The 16,711-nt window shown below is 36.8% G+C and overlaps 1 protein-coding gene across 6 annotated transcripts in view; it reads left to right on the top strand.

Annotated features, from left to right (window-relative positions):
* Window positions 1–16,711, top strand: part of DOCK4 (dedicator of cytokinesis 4) — a 435,612-nt gene that overhangs the window by 366,510 nt on the left and 52,391 nt on the right. For all 6 annotated transcript variants that reach the window (XM_058528497.1, XM_058528508.1, XM_058528478.1 and 3 more), the window contains 5 exons: window positions 610–668; window positions 7,444–7,592; window positions 9,270–9,355; window positions 14,056–14,151; window positions 15,014–15,074. In XM_058528497.1, the coding sequence (XP_058384480.1) occupies window positions 610–668; window positions 7,444–7,592; window positions 9,270–9,355; window positions 14,056–14,151; window positions 15,014–15,074 (451 nt within the window). The remainder of the gene's footprint in view (window positions 1–609; window positions 669–7,443; window positions 7,593–9,269; window positions 9,356–14,055; window positions 14,152–15,013; window positions 15,075–16,711) is intronic.

Raw genomic sequence — 16,711 nt, 5'->3', positions numbered from 1 at the left:
TCACAGTGGAGAGGCAATGACCAAGAGAACAACAAGCAATTTTTGCTGGAAATTTCAATATTTTGAACTTATTTACACATTTTTTCCTCATTCTTTCAGGATTCAAAATTAATATAGAAGTGAAAAATTATGAGACAAATCTACTTTCCTAAAGGATTTATATGAGAATTTGAATTAGAGACATCAAGATGTACGTTGTACAAATTTCCAGTTATAAAATGAATAAATAATAGGGATATAATGTACAGTATGGTGACTATAGTTAGTAATACTGTATTGCATATTTGAAAGTAGCTAGGAGAGTGGATCTTGAAAGTTCTTATCACAAGAAAAAAAATTTTGTAACTCTGTATGGTGATGGACATTAACTGGACCTATTGTGATGATCATTTTGCAATATATACAAATATCAAATCATTATGTTGTACAACTGAAATTAATATAATGTTATGCCAATTATACCTCAATAAAAAAAGACATATGCATTAAACATCTTTAATTAAAAACGTACTGCCTTTTAATTCAGAATGATAGATTGTATCCTAAGAGATACAAATACTTCTTTGTCCTGGAGGCTTTGTATCAGGTATGATTTTTGTTCTTTTTCAGGTATGGTGACATGCGGGTAACAATGGGTTGTGAAATTTTCAGCATGTGGCAAAACCTAGGTAAGTGATGAAAAAAGAAGCCACCTCCATTTTACAGCTCATCACTGTACTTTTAAGTGTACAAATGAAGAAGGACAATTTACCAATGACAGCATTTGAAACCAAATGTCTAAATCGATAAAGATATCTAGAGAAAGTAATTGACATTTTGGCATCGAATAGGGTTACAACTAATTCTTTAAATTGGCGTCTGTCTGAAAAATCCCCTTAGCTTTGTGTGTTTCATTATTATTGAATGATAAATTTTATAATCTAGCATCGCTCCAATAATATACACAATTCTGGCAATGAGCTAACCTTTCAGAATTTGGGAATGTAACGACTCAAAATTTTTGGAACTCTGAATTGAGGCTATGAATCATAACAAATTAAGATTAAACTTCATGAAACATTGACTTGAGCGTCACTTCTCTTAAAAAACTTGAAACCACTGACCTATATCATAAAGAGTACAGCCAAAGGATTTAAAAGCATCTGCAGTTGCTAAGGAACTATTAGATGCAATTTTGTTAATCTGCCACAGCAGATAGAGCGTATTATTCCAGCAAATTGATGACACAGATCTGGTTGCATAGAAAAGAAGAATATTTGGAAAATAAATTGTTTTAAAATCTCATTGGCATAAGGTTTTTTCTAGAGATTCATAACTTATTTAATTTGATATGTTAACTGTGCATGTTTATAGTATTCATTTACTATTATTGCATTGTAATTCTTCCTTGCAATTTATTAAAGTGATGGACCTATTTGAATTGAATATGTATTGACCTGAAAGTATGAACGCTCTTGCGCTCATCCAAGCACAACTTGGAGATGGCAGGATATGTTTTCTTTAAGTGAAAATAGAACCATTATCATTTTACTTCAATTCATGTTACAGAGTGCTTTTGACCAGGATATATATATTTCTCAAATTTACATAGCAATTTGAGAAACCCATGTTATATATAATTGAGGCCAGAGTTCAATGCTTGCTGGTACTTTCAGAAAAAAGGTGAGTTAACATCTTGAAAGCAACCTCCAGCTGTCTAAGGTCAGCCAGAAGTCCATGATGTGTCTTTAGATTTCAGCTCAAAAATAGCATCAGTTTGTCTTATTTGAAGAACACTCCTCTCAGTCTTCATGTTTCATTGATTCTTTGTGTCCTTGTTTTTCAAAAGCAAACCAAGGCCTTTGGAGTGTCCATATTGCATTTGGCATTAATTTAGCAAGATGTTTTCCAAAGAATGCTTCATTGAAATGCTACTGTGGTTGTTTAGGCTCTTATCAGAGCTCAAATGATAAGACTAGGACAGATTCATTTGGTTACTAGAATGTTAGAAAACATGACAGGTTTCCTCTTCTAGATAAATCTTAGCATTGCCGAGTATGGTTATTTCCACATAAATCTTTATCCAAGCCAAGGATAGCTATGCATTTAGGCCCATGACCATTGGCTTGGTAAATAAAGCTGGCATCTTTAGTCTCCCTAAAGATGTCATTGTATCCTTCATAAACTTTTCTCCTTTATTTTGTCTTTAAAACAAAAATATTTCTACCCCTCTAGATTTTATGTTAAATTACTTCTTTATTTTCCTTAGAAATCTAGAGAATGTGAAAAATCTCTGGAGCATACTGATCCCCGTAACGTATTATTATGTCAGTACTCTTTAGAACAGTGGTTCTCAACAGACCAGCATCTGCATCACCTAGAAGCTTATAGGAAATGCACATTCTCTGGCTCCACCCTAGACCTACTGAAACAGAATCTCTGCGAGTGGGGCACAACAATCTGAGTTTTAACAAGTTCTCCAGGTGATTCTTATGCACTTGGCTAAAGATTGAAAAGCACTGCTCTAGACAGTATCCTCTTTCTGTGTTTTTCCAGCCCTAGAACAGTTCTAGCACTCTGTTAGAAAAGACTTATTATACAAGTGTTCAGCGTACTATTTTAACACCCCGTCTAGACCTTAACACAGCTTGTTACTTAGGAATATCAAAATACATTAGTTATAATTTGTTTTACCTATAAATATGTCATATTGAGTATTTTGATTGCTAAAGGAGAATCTATTTAGATAATTATAGATTTTTATTTTTTTAATGGAACAGGCCACTAAATTCAGTTTAACGTAGTTCATAAAGCACTGGCTATGTGCAGGTTATTTGGGGGGATTAAAAAAAAATAGTCCAGGGGCTGACCTGGTGGTGTAGCAGTTAAATTTGCACGCTCTCCTTTGGCGGATGTACAGCTATGACATACAACTATCTACTGGGGCTTTGGGGAGAAAAAAGGAAAAAAAGAGGAAGATTGGCAACAGATGTTAGCTCAGGGCCACTCTTCCTCAAAAAAAAAAAACAGTGGTTGATGCCTGTTAAGAGCTTAGTTTTTAAATCTTATATTTTAAACTTTTTCTCCAATTTATATAAAACAAAAAAAAAAGCTTGATAAAGACAAATTCACCATGTTTTAGTAAAGCAAATAAGCTTTTATGATTTCATAAGTCAAGATCCTCAATAGTTTTTAGTAGATAGAAAAAACACTAACTTGGAGAACATAACTTGAGGAGAGGAAATGCCCAGAGTCACTGAATACACTTTTTGCCACTTTTGAAACTGTTCAGTTGGTCTAATTTGAAAACACAAATTTTACTGGACAATATTTTTAAATCAGATTTTGGTCATTGATGTTTACCTCAGAAGTGTGGGAACTCCTCCATATGCTAGAAATAAGTTGGTTTTTCCATTCTGTTGAGGACAAGGAATAAAAGGTGCCTGTAATTTAGTGACTAGTCTGCTTCTAAATATAAAGCTGTAGGATTTTCTAATCTGATCATTATGTTCCTTAGGTTTACCTGTGAGCAACGAATCATATAGTAATTTTATGTTTATCTTTCTGAAGAACTGCCGTACTGTTTTCCACAGCGACTGTACCATTTTACATTCCCACTTACAGTGCACAAGGGTTCCAAATTCTCCACATCCTTGCCAACACTTTTTTTTTTTTGATAGTAGCCATCCTAATGGGTGTGAAGTGATATCTAATTGTGATTTTGATAAAATAATTTATTTTTGAAGTGTAAAGACCAAGTAGTGAGAAGACCAAGTAGTGAGACCTTTTCTTAAATGTGTTATTCCTCAGTATTTTTGTTTTCTAAGTAGAAGGACCAAAAATGTTCTGTCAAGAGAGGGGGTAAGGCATGAATTTTCCCCTAAAATTTTATACATTTGTACCTACACTTACAAGAATAGTCGCAAAGAAAGAGGTTAGTCTTTACTACTGTCCCACCTTTGGCATTCATCGTGCTGCAAGGTTAAGTTTTTTCTTTCTATTTTTAGTTGAACTAACATTCTTACTGAATATACTGTGGGCTCTTTCTTCCACATTTGCAAACACAGCATCTTGTAACTGCTGTAGAAAAATCAATACTTCCCTAGCAGGCTGTTCTGTGTGCGTAAATATAAAACTCCAACAACCCAAGGAGCAGGTGCCCTGAATACTTCAAAACAAGACCATGTGGCTGACAATTAGAGATGTGGAAAATATACTAAATGTGCAGTTTAAAGAGAAATCATTTAAATGAAGTTTAGTTTGCTGTTGCCATACACAGCTCAAGATTTTGCTTTGCTGATTGGGGAGGAATTAAATTTTCTATGGTGGAGAGCCTGTTCATGTTTGCACAGATTCTGTGTTCCCAAAGTGTGTTTTCAGCAAATAAGGCTATCTCCATGCATTCCTGCACAATGGTTTAAATGTAGGTGTGGCTTCTCTACTGTTGATAGAAAATCAGGCTACAAAGTATAGTGTATAGACTTTGTTTGGATTGTGATTGAAAGAAAGCAGCTGTAAATGACATGTTTTAAGCCAATCAGGGAAATTTTAATATAGGCTGGGTTTTAGATTACGGAATTATTGTTTGCCTTGTTAGGTGTGATAAAGACATTGTGATTCTGTATTTATGAAATGTCCTACCTCTTAAAGATGCTTACTGATGTGTGTACAAGTGGAATGATATGTATGATGCCTCAGACTTGCTTTAAAATACTCTAGAGAAAAAAATAGTTGTAGCAATAGGTGAAACAGGATTGGCAAAAATGTTGATAATTATTGAAGCTAGATGATGGGTATGGGGGGATCTGTTTTAGTATTCTTTATAATTGTGTGTGCATGTGAGATTTTTCATAGTAAAAAATTTTTAAAAGAAGAAAATCAGGTTGTAAAATGTCTATAAATGGAAAGATTTTTAAAAAAGAGATTCAAAAATACTCAAGCAAATGGTGGTAAATAAAATAAGTACATGCTGATAATGTTCTTTGTTAGAGAGACCAAAGGATGCCAGACTCAGGAAAGATTCAAAACAAAGATCATCATGTAGCTGCTCTGAATCTCATTCCACCAACTCAGCCATGGGAGAACTATCGGAGCTGGCAGGAAATTCCGTTATATTTTGTATTCCTTGCCTCTCCCTTCCCTCTTTACCCTCACATACCCAAAAGCTGTGTCAAGGTTTGATGTCTTACACCGTGTTAAGGCAGCAGGGAGGCCCTCCTGGTTATTAGTCACATGCCAAGATGGCTTTTGTCCTGTGTACATGGTCCCTTCAGTCTGTGGCTCTGCTGGGGCACAGCATCTGTGGCTACACTCTGAACCCCTGCAGCCGTCTCCCAGGGCAGGGTCACAGAACAGGTGTAAGCCTGGCTAATCCCAGGACTTGCCAGCCTTCGTCTCCACAAGAATCTCCTTCTCCCTTTTCTCTTTCTTCCCCTCACTTGCCAGCATGTCTTGAATAAGCATTGAGTGGGTTTAGGCTTTTACAAATGACAGTAAGAGTGATTTAGTTCAGGTTGCTTCTGCTTTCTGCCCTGACAAAAATAACTGAGGAAAGGAATTGCAAATGCTGGCTGCTAGTTACCTGCTCGATATATGTATGTTGGAGGGATGGGGGATACAGGGAGAAAACTATGAATTGATGGTTCCGTGTATTCTGCCACAGTAAGTTTGTTGGTCTTGAAAGTATTCATTCTTTTGGAGGAAAATATACAAGGTTAGATTCATAAGGAAATTTCTTTTGATGGATAAGAAGGAGGTGTTCTTGCTCCGATGAGGAAAAGTAAGCAGTCCCTTGGGAAAGATTAAATATTACCTGGGTCAAAAAATAAAGATAGGAAAACAAAAGGAATTACAAGCCAAGTTTTACCACACACATATGGGTATGGATAAGTAGTTTGGAGATGAGAAGCAGTTACTTCTGATAAAACCTCACAGAGACAGGAAAGGACTTTGTGGCTTCAGTGCTGTAAAGGGGCGTTCAGATAGGCAGGGGCCTGCGAGTTGTGTCCTGCTAAGGTCCCGTTGCTTTGAGAAAAAGGTACAGGGGCCATGTTCTGAAGATGGCGGAAATGTCCCAAGGCACTTCCAGTCACCAAAAACAGTAACTCCACAAACACTTCTTTGGATTTGCCCATCTCTGATCTCATCTATCATTTTTGTTCTCTTTCCAAATTCTTTTTTTCATATTCCCTTTTCTTTAAAAACTCCTCTAAAGTCAATATGCATTTAAACTGTATATTTGCACCCTGGATTTATATATGTCCAAGCTCTGTGGCCACCTTAATGCCTTCTGGTACAAAAAATGAAATTGAGAAAGCAATAATTAATGTGAAGGGGTGTAACTCCGAAATTGGCAAGTAACCCTGAAGAGTATGATTTTGCTCGTATTCAACCCTTACTACAGAAGATCAAAGGTAGAAAAGAATAAAAGGGGGAAATTATCCTCTTTCATGAAGCCAGCCATCTTCTGCTCAGCTCCCCAACGTTCTGTGGGTTTTAAATGGATGCTTTCAGTATCATATGCTTTCCTTCATGATGTTGAAGGTTAGTTCTTAAGAAATAGTGCATTTTCCATAGCATGCAGTATTCTCATGATAAAAATAGAAACTCTTTGAGATTTAAGATAGATGATCAGGGTAGTGGTCTGAACTCAACACTCATCTGCTACATGAAATCACGTATGCCCACCCCACCCTCCACCTTCCTTTCCTGTGAATTATCAATACCTTACCTTTGAGTACTTGGTAATACACCATTTTCAGTTCGCTATTGCTACATTGTAGTCTTTTTGGAAAATTGTTATATTCCTTTTTTGGACCACCATTTAGATTTTTATTTAGGCTGTGTGTTTATTACGTAAAAAAACACAAGAAAAATTATAAAATACAGATAGGAACCATCTTTTTCACATATAAAAATCACTTGTAATGTCTCCACCCAAAGATAACCACTGTGGTTAACATTAGCAGATATAATCTTCTAGACTATCATATATATATGATATATATATATATCATATATATATGATATATATAGATAGATGTTTTTAAATGGAAGATATGCCTGTGCATACTGTATTGTACCTTGCTTTTTCAGTTAATTATATTGAAAAACTTTGCCTGTGTTATCCTTCTTCAACCTCATTTTTAATGACTGCATAAAAATTGTAATGTGTGAATATACAATAGTATATATAACCAATTCCTGATGATTTAAATAATTTTTAATTGTATTGCAATGGCTTTTTGTAAATCGCTCGTGTTTTAATAAAAAATGATGGAGAAATGTTAATCAACACATGGAAATTTACTGTTTATATATCTGCTTAGGGAAATATTTTTTTGCTTGGGGAGACAACTATAACTGAATATACTTGTAGCAATAGTTTTAAATAAATTTCATAATATTAATTTTCTGAAATCTTAAGACTAAATATACTGAAACACAAATTTTTATTCACTTTAGGAGAACACAAGCTTCACTTCATCCCTGCCCTGATTGGTCCCTTCCTAGAAGTGACCTTGATACCCCAGCCAGATCTCCGGAATGTCATGATTCCTATTTTTCATGATATGATGGACTGGGAGCAGAGGCGGAGCGGCAATTTTAAACAGGTAGGCAGATGTGCTCCTCAGAGCAGTTGGAAGAGTTGCAGTTCCCTCAAGCATCTCTGAGCTCCCAGATTCAACTCTGAGTCGGGAATTGAGCACCAAACCAGCCATCAAGGAACCCACATTCCAGCCTGGCCTGCCCGCTCCCAATCCACATGGCCTTGAACACCTCTCTGGTCCTATGTTCCCCTGAGCCTCCGGGGAAGCCCTGAAAAGCCATTTCATTCCCTTTAAGCTAAAAACTTCTGTGATTCCCCAGGTCTGTGTGTAAGAACTGGCAGAGACTTTATTTGCTCCTAGTTGGACACAACACAGAGGAATCAGAAGGTTAATGATTCTTAAAATCACTGAGCTCTCAGTGGTCTGCACATTGTATTTGGTGAATGGCTTAGCTTTGAGCATTTGATGCGCAGTGTGTTTTGTTGCTCTTTGCTTAAAGCATCGAGAATAAATTTAAAGGGAAAGCAGAGGAAATTCTTGCAAAGGAAAGTCTGAGAAGATGAGCCTATCATTTCTCATTGACATAGGTTCTAATAACTCTGCTCCACTCTTGGAAAGACAGATGTTCTTATTTCAAAACCAGATGTCCTGAGAAATCACCTGCTTTTGCCGTTACAAGTCACTCAAGTTGGAGGTAGTAGGCCTACTATCTGTTTGCAGTCACTGCACTAACCTAACCTGTGTGCAAGATTTGGCCCTCCTTCATGCTTCGGCATATGAAGCCTTTCTCAAATCTTAGAAATGACTGTCAACTGTGTGAGCAAGCTAAATCATACAGCGAACCCTCCTATTACCAAAACCCTAGCCTAGATACCAATATCTACATTTCTTTTCAAGAAAGCTAATAGGTGAATGAAAGGCTATTTTAAAATTATATTGGGAGGGGACCCGCTTTCCCTTTTGTCTTTATCCTTTTATTGAAAGTTGATTCAAAGGAATAATTGGGCTTAGTCCTTTGACAAAGTCAAATGTCCCCCCCAACTTTAGTTGTTTAACTCTCTCTGACCATGCAGAGATTTTTCATTTTCTGTATTCTGCCTCAGATTGATGAAGGGATATTTCTGCCTTCCTGATACTCAAGTCCTAAAGGATTTATGTTCTTGAAAATATAAATGTTTTGACTACAGTTTACGGGAAATATGTCCTTTCTCTCTCATACTGTTTGTTGCTGACTTAGAATGTTTCTATGGATCTACCATCTGTACATGGATAGGACAAATTCTCAACTTCAGCAGAGATTTAGTGCAATCTCGAATTGTTTTGAGAAAGAAAAGAGATATAAAACACATCAAAGATTTAAATTAATGTTTGTGGATGTTCTTATATAGTGATTTAAAAAAAAAAAAAAGAAATAGGACTTGCCAGTTTTTATAGCTCCTAAAAAAGAATTCAAACGTTTAAGCTGGACTGCAAGCATTTGTGTTTGAATCAACAAATAGATAGATGTCTTTGGCAGCCGCAAATGGTACCCCGCTGGGAGTTTGAAGTCATGTTGCTCCATCTAAATTAGCCCCCTAGAATTCCAAGGGGGGGTGTCTACTATTAACCACAGCTGATAATGTCACTTTCACAAAATTTACTGTGGCTTTTCCCCTTGCAGATATAAATATGTTTCAATTTACCTAGAAATCCTACTTGTGAAGGGGAGGAAAGAGAGAGTAATATTTGGGTATGTTTCAGGTGGAAGCCAAGCTAATTGACAAACTGGATAGCCTGATGTCAGAAGGCAAAGGTGATGAAACATACCGTGAGCTCTTCAACAGTATGTGAGTAATATGATTCTCTCATTCTATTCAGGGGATTTGGTGTCAGTGCTAAGCAGCTGAGAGCTACAAAGACAGCTTGGGTCTCACAGGAGTGCTTTGTCTTTGTGGAGTGTGAAATAAAGGATAATTGCCTAACTCTGGCGAATGGATCTTATTAGGTTGATGATTAGACGTGTCTCCTTATTTTAGTCTCTGATCAGGACAGGTCACAAGTGTTACATAACAAATCTCACTCATTTCATGCCTAAAAATTTTAAAACTGGGGCTGTAAGATAATGATTTTAAGGAAGGTTAAGAGTGGGAGAAGAAAAAAAGGTGTGCAGTGCTTTCTAAAGCAAGATATGCTTGTCTGATGTGCTGTTGGGAAAGTTAACCTAGTTTGCATCTGTTCTTCAACATTTGATTTAATTCATCAATACCGATTGCTCGCTCAATATTATTAATTGCTTTCTAAATGTTTCTTATTAGAACATCACAGAAGCAAATCATTTTTAGTAAATTCTGTGATTTGGATTTGTATAGAGGATAGAGAAATCACAGAGTGTTGTAAAGGGACTTTGAGGTTGTCCTTACGGATGGAATATCACAGTCACAGGATAAATTGCCTGTACCAAGTATTCATCCACCTTGTGAAATGGCCAGAGAGGACACGTGAGAATGTTTTAGTGCTTAGGATTTTAATTCTAACACTTGTTTTCTCTACAGCTTTCTATGGACCTTAGTCATTCTCAAACCTAAGAGTTATAAAGTGTTTCTTTTTGAAGGAAGAACTAGCTCACTGTGCTTGGAAAATGTTTGCAGTTCTTTCAGAAGTGCAAAAATAATTCAGCAATACATTTTTCTGTTACAAAATACACTTTTACTTGTATTTATGCCCAAGTGTCACCTGAAGCTAAATATTAATGCTTTAGAACTTATAGCCGAAACAAAATTCTGTAATTCATTTTATGATCATTAATTTTAAAAAGTAGATATATTAATATACAGATTTGAAAAGCATTATTAGTGGCTGATAGATTTCAACCTGCCTGATTCAAAATCATTCTTCAAGCTTTTAAGAAAGTTATATTGAAAGGAAAAGCCAAGAAGGGGTATACAGATTTCTTGTGGTGGTGGGTGATGAAATACATTCTTTGTACTGAATCCTGAAAAACATCATTTTTTTCTGATACTGTAATTAAACTAGAACTTTTAATAATTATTCACCAAGCCCTCATTCATTCTAGCCTACATTCAAGCGTCTGTCTTTCATGACTGCTGGAGTTTAGCAAGAATTCTGATTAAAACCTCATCCAATATAATAAATTGCTTTTGAAAACTGCTCTCATTTCAGTGTCTAGTCCTTAGTTTGAACAAAGAACTAAAATGAGAAGGCACTCAGTGAAATGAATCTCTTGAGATTTGTGATTAATTATTTATAATAAATTCACAAGATTAATAAATACATAGTTCTATAGTGCCTCTTATCTACTTTAATAAAGGCCTTATAACATGAATTTGGATTGCTTGTGTGTAAATATGACATTGAAATAGAAGATGTACCTTGACATTAGAATCAAACCAATGATTAAAATATTAAGCCTCTGTAATTAGGACTATTTTAAGGTGCCTGATTCATCAATGGAAATTTTCATTCTTTTGTTGATTTTTTAGCATATTACTAGAAATGTTACTATAAATATTTTTCTTTCATGCTTTTATGATCAGCATATTGGGAATAAATAAAATCTAAAATGATAATTAAATATCATTACTACATGGGCTCAGAAAAGAAAATGAAAATCTAACTATATCTCAGGAAACAATAAAATGCTTTTTTGGCAATAGAAGTCCCAATGAATTAGTATAATCACAGGGAGTCACTGCACACATTATGAATTAGAAACACATGCCGTTATGGTACAGATTCTCATTTCTTCTCTGTAATTCATGTCTGAAACTTCTTAAAATTTGTTCAGAAGCTGAAAGTAGCTCACTGCCTCCCGAAAATGTAGGACTTGCCAAAATGGCCTCCTTATAACAAGACTGTAAATTTATATAGTACCTTCCTTCCTAAGAACTTATCTTTCCCTAACCTGTAACATTATCTTCATTTACCCATAGTACATCTTTTTGAAATAAGTAGGAGTCAGGATTTATTATTTTGGATAATGCTGAAATTGTGGGTCATAGACAGCAATGTGATATATCCAGAGTAGAGTTTCAGAACTGAATTCTGCTTCCCCTGGCTCCACTTGATTCACTGATTCGGCTTTATTTGTTGAGCGCCTCTCTGTGCTAGGGACTCTCCCAGGGCTGAGGATGCTGCAGAGACTGTGCTCTAGGAGCACACAGTAGGGGTACCTACAGCCTTGGGGGCTCTAAAGGGGCTTTCCAGAAGAGGTAACATCCAGTTCAGTTCTTTCCCTAGTCCTTTACTCTGCTCCCTCGTATGTTGCTCTAAATAATTCGATAAGACTCCAAATCATTTCAAAGGTCTTTATTTAGTGATCCCATTTAATTTTAGTTTAGAGACAGAGGATTAACTATGTAACACCTACTTGAGGTATCTAATTTTTTTCTTTGGGTTAAGAGCCTACACAGATGCAGGTGTTTTATATAAGAGTGATGGCCTCAGCACAATCCTGTTATGATACAGAGAGAGGTAGATTGAGGGTCAAATCCGCCCACACACACCCCTCTCTGTGTTCTTTCATAGAGTAAAAGCCTGTCAAGCAATATGTCGTTCTGCAGAGCTGTGGTTTATCCTACGCCCCAATGTTAGAGTCCCATTGCCTGTCAATTAGCAATAAGAAATCACCTTTTACTGTTATTTCAATGAGTTCCCTATGTACTCAACATGGGCACATGGGCATGAGTACAGACCAAATGAAAATACCCAGTCAAATACCCAAATCAAACAAGTTATCCAGAAAGACTCTTCTCTTTTTGCTGATAACTTTCGCTTCTCAGTTTGTATCAGGTAAACTAGGAGAGCAAGCTTCCCAACAGAAAGAACAAGCCTAGCTGAGAAAGCAGATGAATTGGGTTCTAGACTTGGTCCTAACATTTGGATCTTGAGTTAGTCAAGGAAATAGGCTCTGCAGAGCTTTGCCTCTTCTTACAAGAGGATTATGTAGCTCTGATTTCTTACTGCATCAGGAGGCTGTGCAAATTAATGAAACTCATGCCCATAAAAGAAACCTCCATATATTTTTGGCGTTATTACTTAACTTGAGTTCTTTGTTTTTCAGCCTCTAAAGCGTATGAGGTGTGGGCTGTCACATGGGGAAATTTCTACATCATCCTGCATTGCTTTGGCAGGAAGATTTTCATTTGAGTACTTGGTTCAATACCAATTCGTCATTTAAGCTTGAAATAGGTGCTTTTCAGAGATTTTTAAAAAGAAAACACATTTTAACACATTTAAACTAGGAGACCTTTCCCTGGAGGATTAGTCAGGGCAAGCTCCATCCCTTCATATGCTACTTCTCCACCTGACCCCCGCCATCTAGGAAACAGTTCAGAATAAACCAGAAAAACAAATGATCAGGGATGAATAGGCAACAGATGAGGAGACAAGACAGAAGGCTGGGCACTGGAATGGCAATAGCGAGAAGAAGAAGTGGGGAGGAAAAGTGGTAGAGAACATAGCCACCGACCAAAACAAAGCTTTGACAAAAGAGCTTTTTTCTTTAAGGTTTGTTTTCCCACTAAGCAAAACGTATGGTAGGCTTAGATTATACTTGTAAGAAATGTTTTCTCTCTCTATTATTCCTGAATCCAAGATGAAAGGGAAGCAAGATTTGAGACAGAAATGATAATCATTCAATTCGGAGGGGTAGGGAAGTATCCTCATATTGCCATGCTTATGTTCTTACTTTTGTCTTTTGGGGAGAGTTCAGTTGTAAAGGCTTTACCAAGTATATTGTTAATTTGCTGAGAGGTGGGAGTGAAGGTAAAACAGATCCTAATTATTCTGATTGTCATTATTTTGTGTTTACATAGTACCTCTGCTCCAAGGTTCACAAGATTAGGGGAAATGTAGGAGGAGAGAAGTGATTCAGTACTTGTTATCAATCTGCTGTAACAACCACATAGAAAATCCTCTGTGATTAATGACAAAATGAATGAAACTGTTGAGTGAGTGCACAGATAGTACAATATGTCTTGAGTGGGCAAATGTTAAGCGAAAAGAAAAAACGCAAAACGTCATACCGTCTGTACAAGGATTTTCCTGTAGCAGTTGCATTGCAGTAAAATTGCTTGGATGAAGATGCATTCCACTGAGAGGTAGGAAAATATTTTATGTGAATAAAGCAAGATCTTATTTAAAAGTAAACTTAGAGGCACTCCTGTTTTTGCTTTTTGCAGTGTTATTTGATGTGGTAAGGTGCAAGCCTCTGTTAGTGTAAGAGAAAAGCTAGGAAAAAATCTTTGAGCTGTGAGGTGCTTGTACATTTTGAAAATATGATTATATGCATGTGTTCATGTTTTATGACTTGGATAATCTGAAAATCAATTTGCTTTGTCAATGCTTCCTGGATTAGAATTCCACTATTTGGTCCCTATCCTAGGTAAGACATTGTTTGCAAATTGTGCTACTTGTGAGATGTTGCAGTGGTTGCTAAGGCATTTAAGGTACGGATGAAAGTAAAATGGTTGTCATGGTGACTGATAAAAATAAATGTTGAAAATGCCCTGGGTTCTTTCTTTTCCAGTCTACTAAAGAAAATTGAGCGGGAAACATGGAGGGAAAGTGGCGTTTCATTAATTGCCACTGTGACTCGTCTAATGGAGAGGTTGTTAGATTACAGGTAAGCTGTGTCCCATGTTTTCCGGATCCGCTGCGCTCCAGTTAGAAAATCAGAGTTAGAATACAATCAACATTCCGCTTGAGTTAATCACTCAAATAACTGATAATCAGCCCGTGGAACCTTGTGCAGTAGGATAATGGACTTCTAACTAGCTGGTTCAGAAGGTTTTGGGGGGGGGTTCCCCTTTTGTTTCTGTTTTGGTTGACAGTTCTTTTAAAGTTTTAGAGAATTGAGAGGCTTCTCAGTGTCCCATTATTAAAGGAATCTTTTTTGGTATTTATACTCACCCATTAGAACCAGTAGGTCCATCGATTTTAGTGTGAAGACAGTGTAACAGAGAATTGTATAGCCGTGCTGCTTTCTTATACAAGGGGAGGAGAAGGATACTCACACTGTCACCCTTCATAGGCATAATTTTTTTTTTACTTTTAAATTATCTAAACTGTTAAAACAGTTCGTCCCACTTAAATGCATGGTGTTTGTTTTATTTTAAGAATGAAACCCTTGTTCTCATTGTTGATGGCCAAGCTTACCGGCTACTTCTTGACCCACTGTAGGAGGTGTGTAATAACACACTTTCACTCCTCCTTTTCCCTGAGCCTTGTGCCTATTGAGAGGGAGCACAGTCTACCTGGAAGTGAAATTCTCAGCAGAAACTGGTGCTCAGGAGTGTCTGACCTGCCAGCCTCACCTGAGATCATGCAGCCTGGGGCGCTTCCCCTAGTCTGCTGAGCCTTTATCTGAAGAGCAACTTGCAAATTGCTTCTTGTCTCTGACAGTACTTTTTTTTCCCTGAAAGAACAAACTGTGTTTGCCCCTGGGAAGGAAGTTCTGAGTGCTGACTATTGCTTTTTGTTTTTAGGGACTGCATGAAAATGGGAGAGGTAGATGGCAAAAAGATTGGCTGCACAGTTAGCCTCCTGGTTAGTAAACTATTCCCCTTTTCCTCCTTGTGTCCTAACATTTGTTTTTTCACAGAAATATTATGTTTTGTTTGTTTTTAACCCACAATTTGTTTTTAGCTGAATGTTTCTTAGAAGAGGCTAGAAGTGTTTTTAAAGAAGCATAGTGAGCTTCAGGTCGAATTAAATGCCAGAAAGTGCTCGGCTCCGAACATTGCAGAATGTGCCGACTTCATTCCCAGCAGCTCGGATAACAGACCTGTAAGATCCAGTGATGCCATCTCTTCTCCTGTTGCATCTCTTTACCCTCTTGGAGTCTTATTGCTCTTCTAGGAAAAAGCACGACATTCCCGATAGAGGTCCTTTTACTTCTGTGTAGACAGTCTTTTTCTGTCCTTCTTATATTCATTCTACATTTTAATAAATATTAATGATCTCTTCTTTTGTGAACAAATGACACTTGTGTGTTTCACACACTAATTTTCACTTTCCGTCGTCTTCGCAAATTAAATCCATTATACCGCTATTGTTGAGGTTTGGATTATAACTAGGATGACCACATAATTTATCACTCAAACAGGACATTTTGGGGAATAAAATTAAATATTACGTAAGGATAACAGGCTAAACCAGAACCATCCTAGGAAAACTAAATTTATGTTAAAATGTCTCATAACTAACTGTTAAATAGAATGGTATTCTCACCACAGAGCACAAGAATGACCATATATCTAGACATTCATTTTTCATAGTTTACTATAGGGTATATTGATGCTGTTGATAATTTACCTTAATCAGATTTGAAATACAGGAATATGTGACTGCTTCCAGTTGTAAATTTGTAAATATTCATGGTTTCTTTTTCTTGTTTTGCAGAATAGATGAAACCTCACCATCTATACTGGGTCCTATACAGATATGCTTGTTCTTACTCTGAGTGTCTGAACTTCTCACCTGCCTTATTGTTCTCTATTTGCACCTTGAAATTTTGTTTTGCCCCCAACTCTGATTCTGCCTTGTCTTAGCTCATTGATTTCAATCTTTTTGTTTTGTTTTGTTTATTCCTGCGAAGATCAGGACTTTTGCTTTCTTATGACTGTCTTTTTATCTGTTTCCCTAATTTATTTTCTCACTGCACTGTTCTTCATGTCTGAGCATATGACTGTCTCCTTTTTTACCACACCCACCACTTCTTCCTCATTTTGGATTTGTTACATCTCCACCTCCACTCTCAGTTGCTAAAAATAGTGAGAAGTGAGCATCCTCTATCAGGCCACATCTTATTACGCACTTTCTTCCTTAATTTTTGTGATCAATCCCAACAACAACTTCCAGGCCATCAAGCCAAACTGACTGGGTCAGCGCGCTTACCTCTCCTCTTAGCACACATTTGTAATCCTGGGCCTAGTCATTCCCACTTTTATATTTCCTATCTGTATTTCCCCAGTTTTTTGCCAACCTTTCGCCATGATCAAGATCTTCAGCCTGAGCTTCTTCTACATCCCTTGTACATCAGTCTTTGGGGAGAAAAACCAAGTGCTCTATAAGCTTTAGGTCCTCTCAGTTTGTCTCCTTAATCCTGGATCTACCCCAACTCCAGGCACAAAGTCTCATAAATAACCTCAAAGGAAAGCCTTTACCTTTTTCCAAAAGAATCT

The sequence above is a fragment of the Diceros bicornis genome, chromosome 3 (assembly GCF_020826845.1).
Source record: "Diceros bicornis minor isolate mBicDic1 chromosome 3, mDicBic1.mat.cur, whole genome shotgun sequence".
NCBI classification, from domain to species: domain Eukaryota; kingdom Metazoa; phylum Chordata; class Mammalia; order Perissodactyla; family Rhinocerotidae; genus Diceros; species Diceros bicornis.
This window is presented reverse-complemented; position numbering and strand designations above follow the sequence as displayed.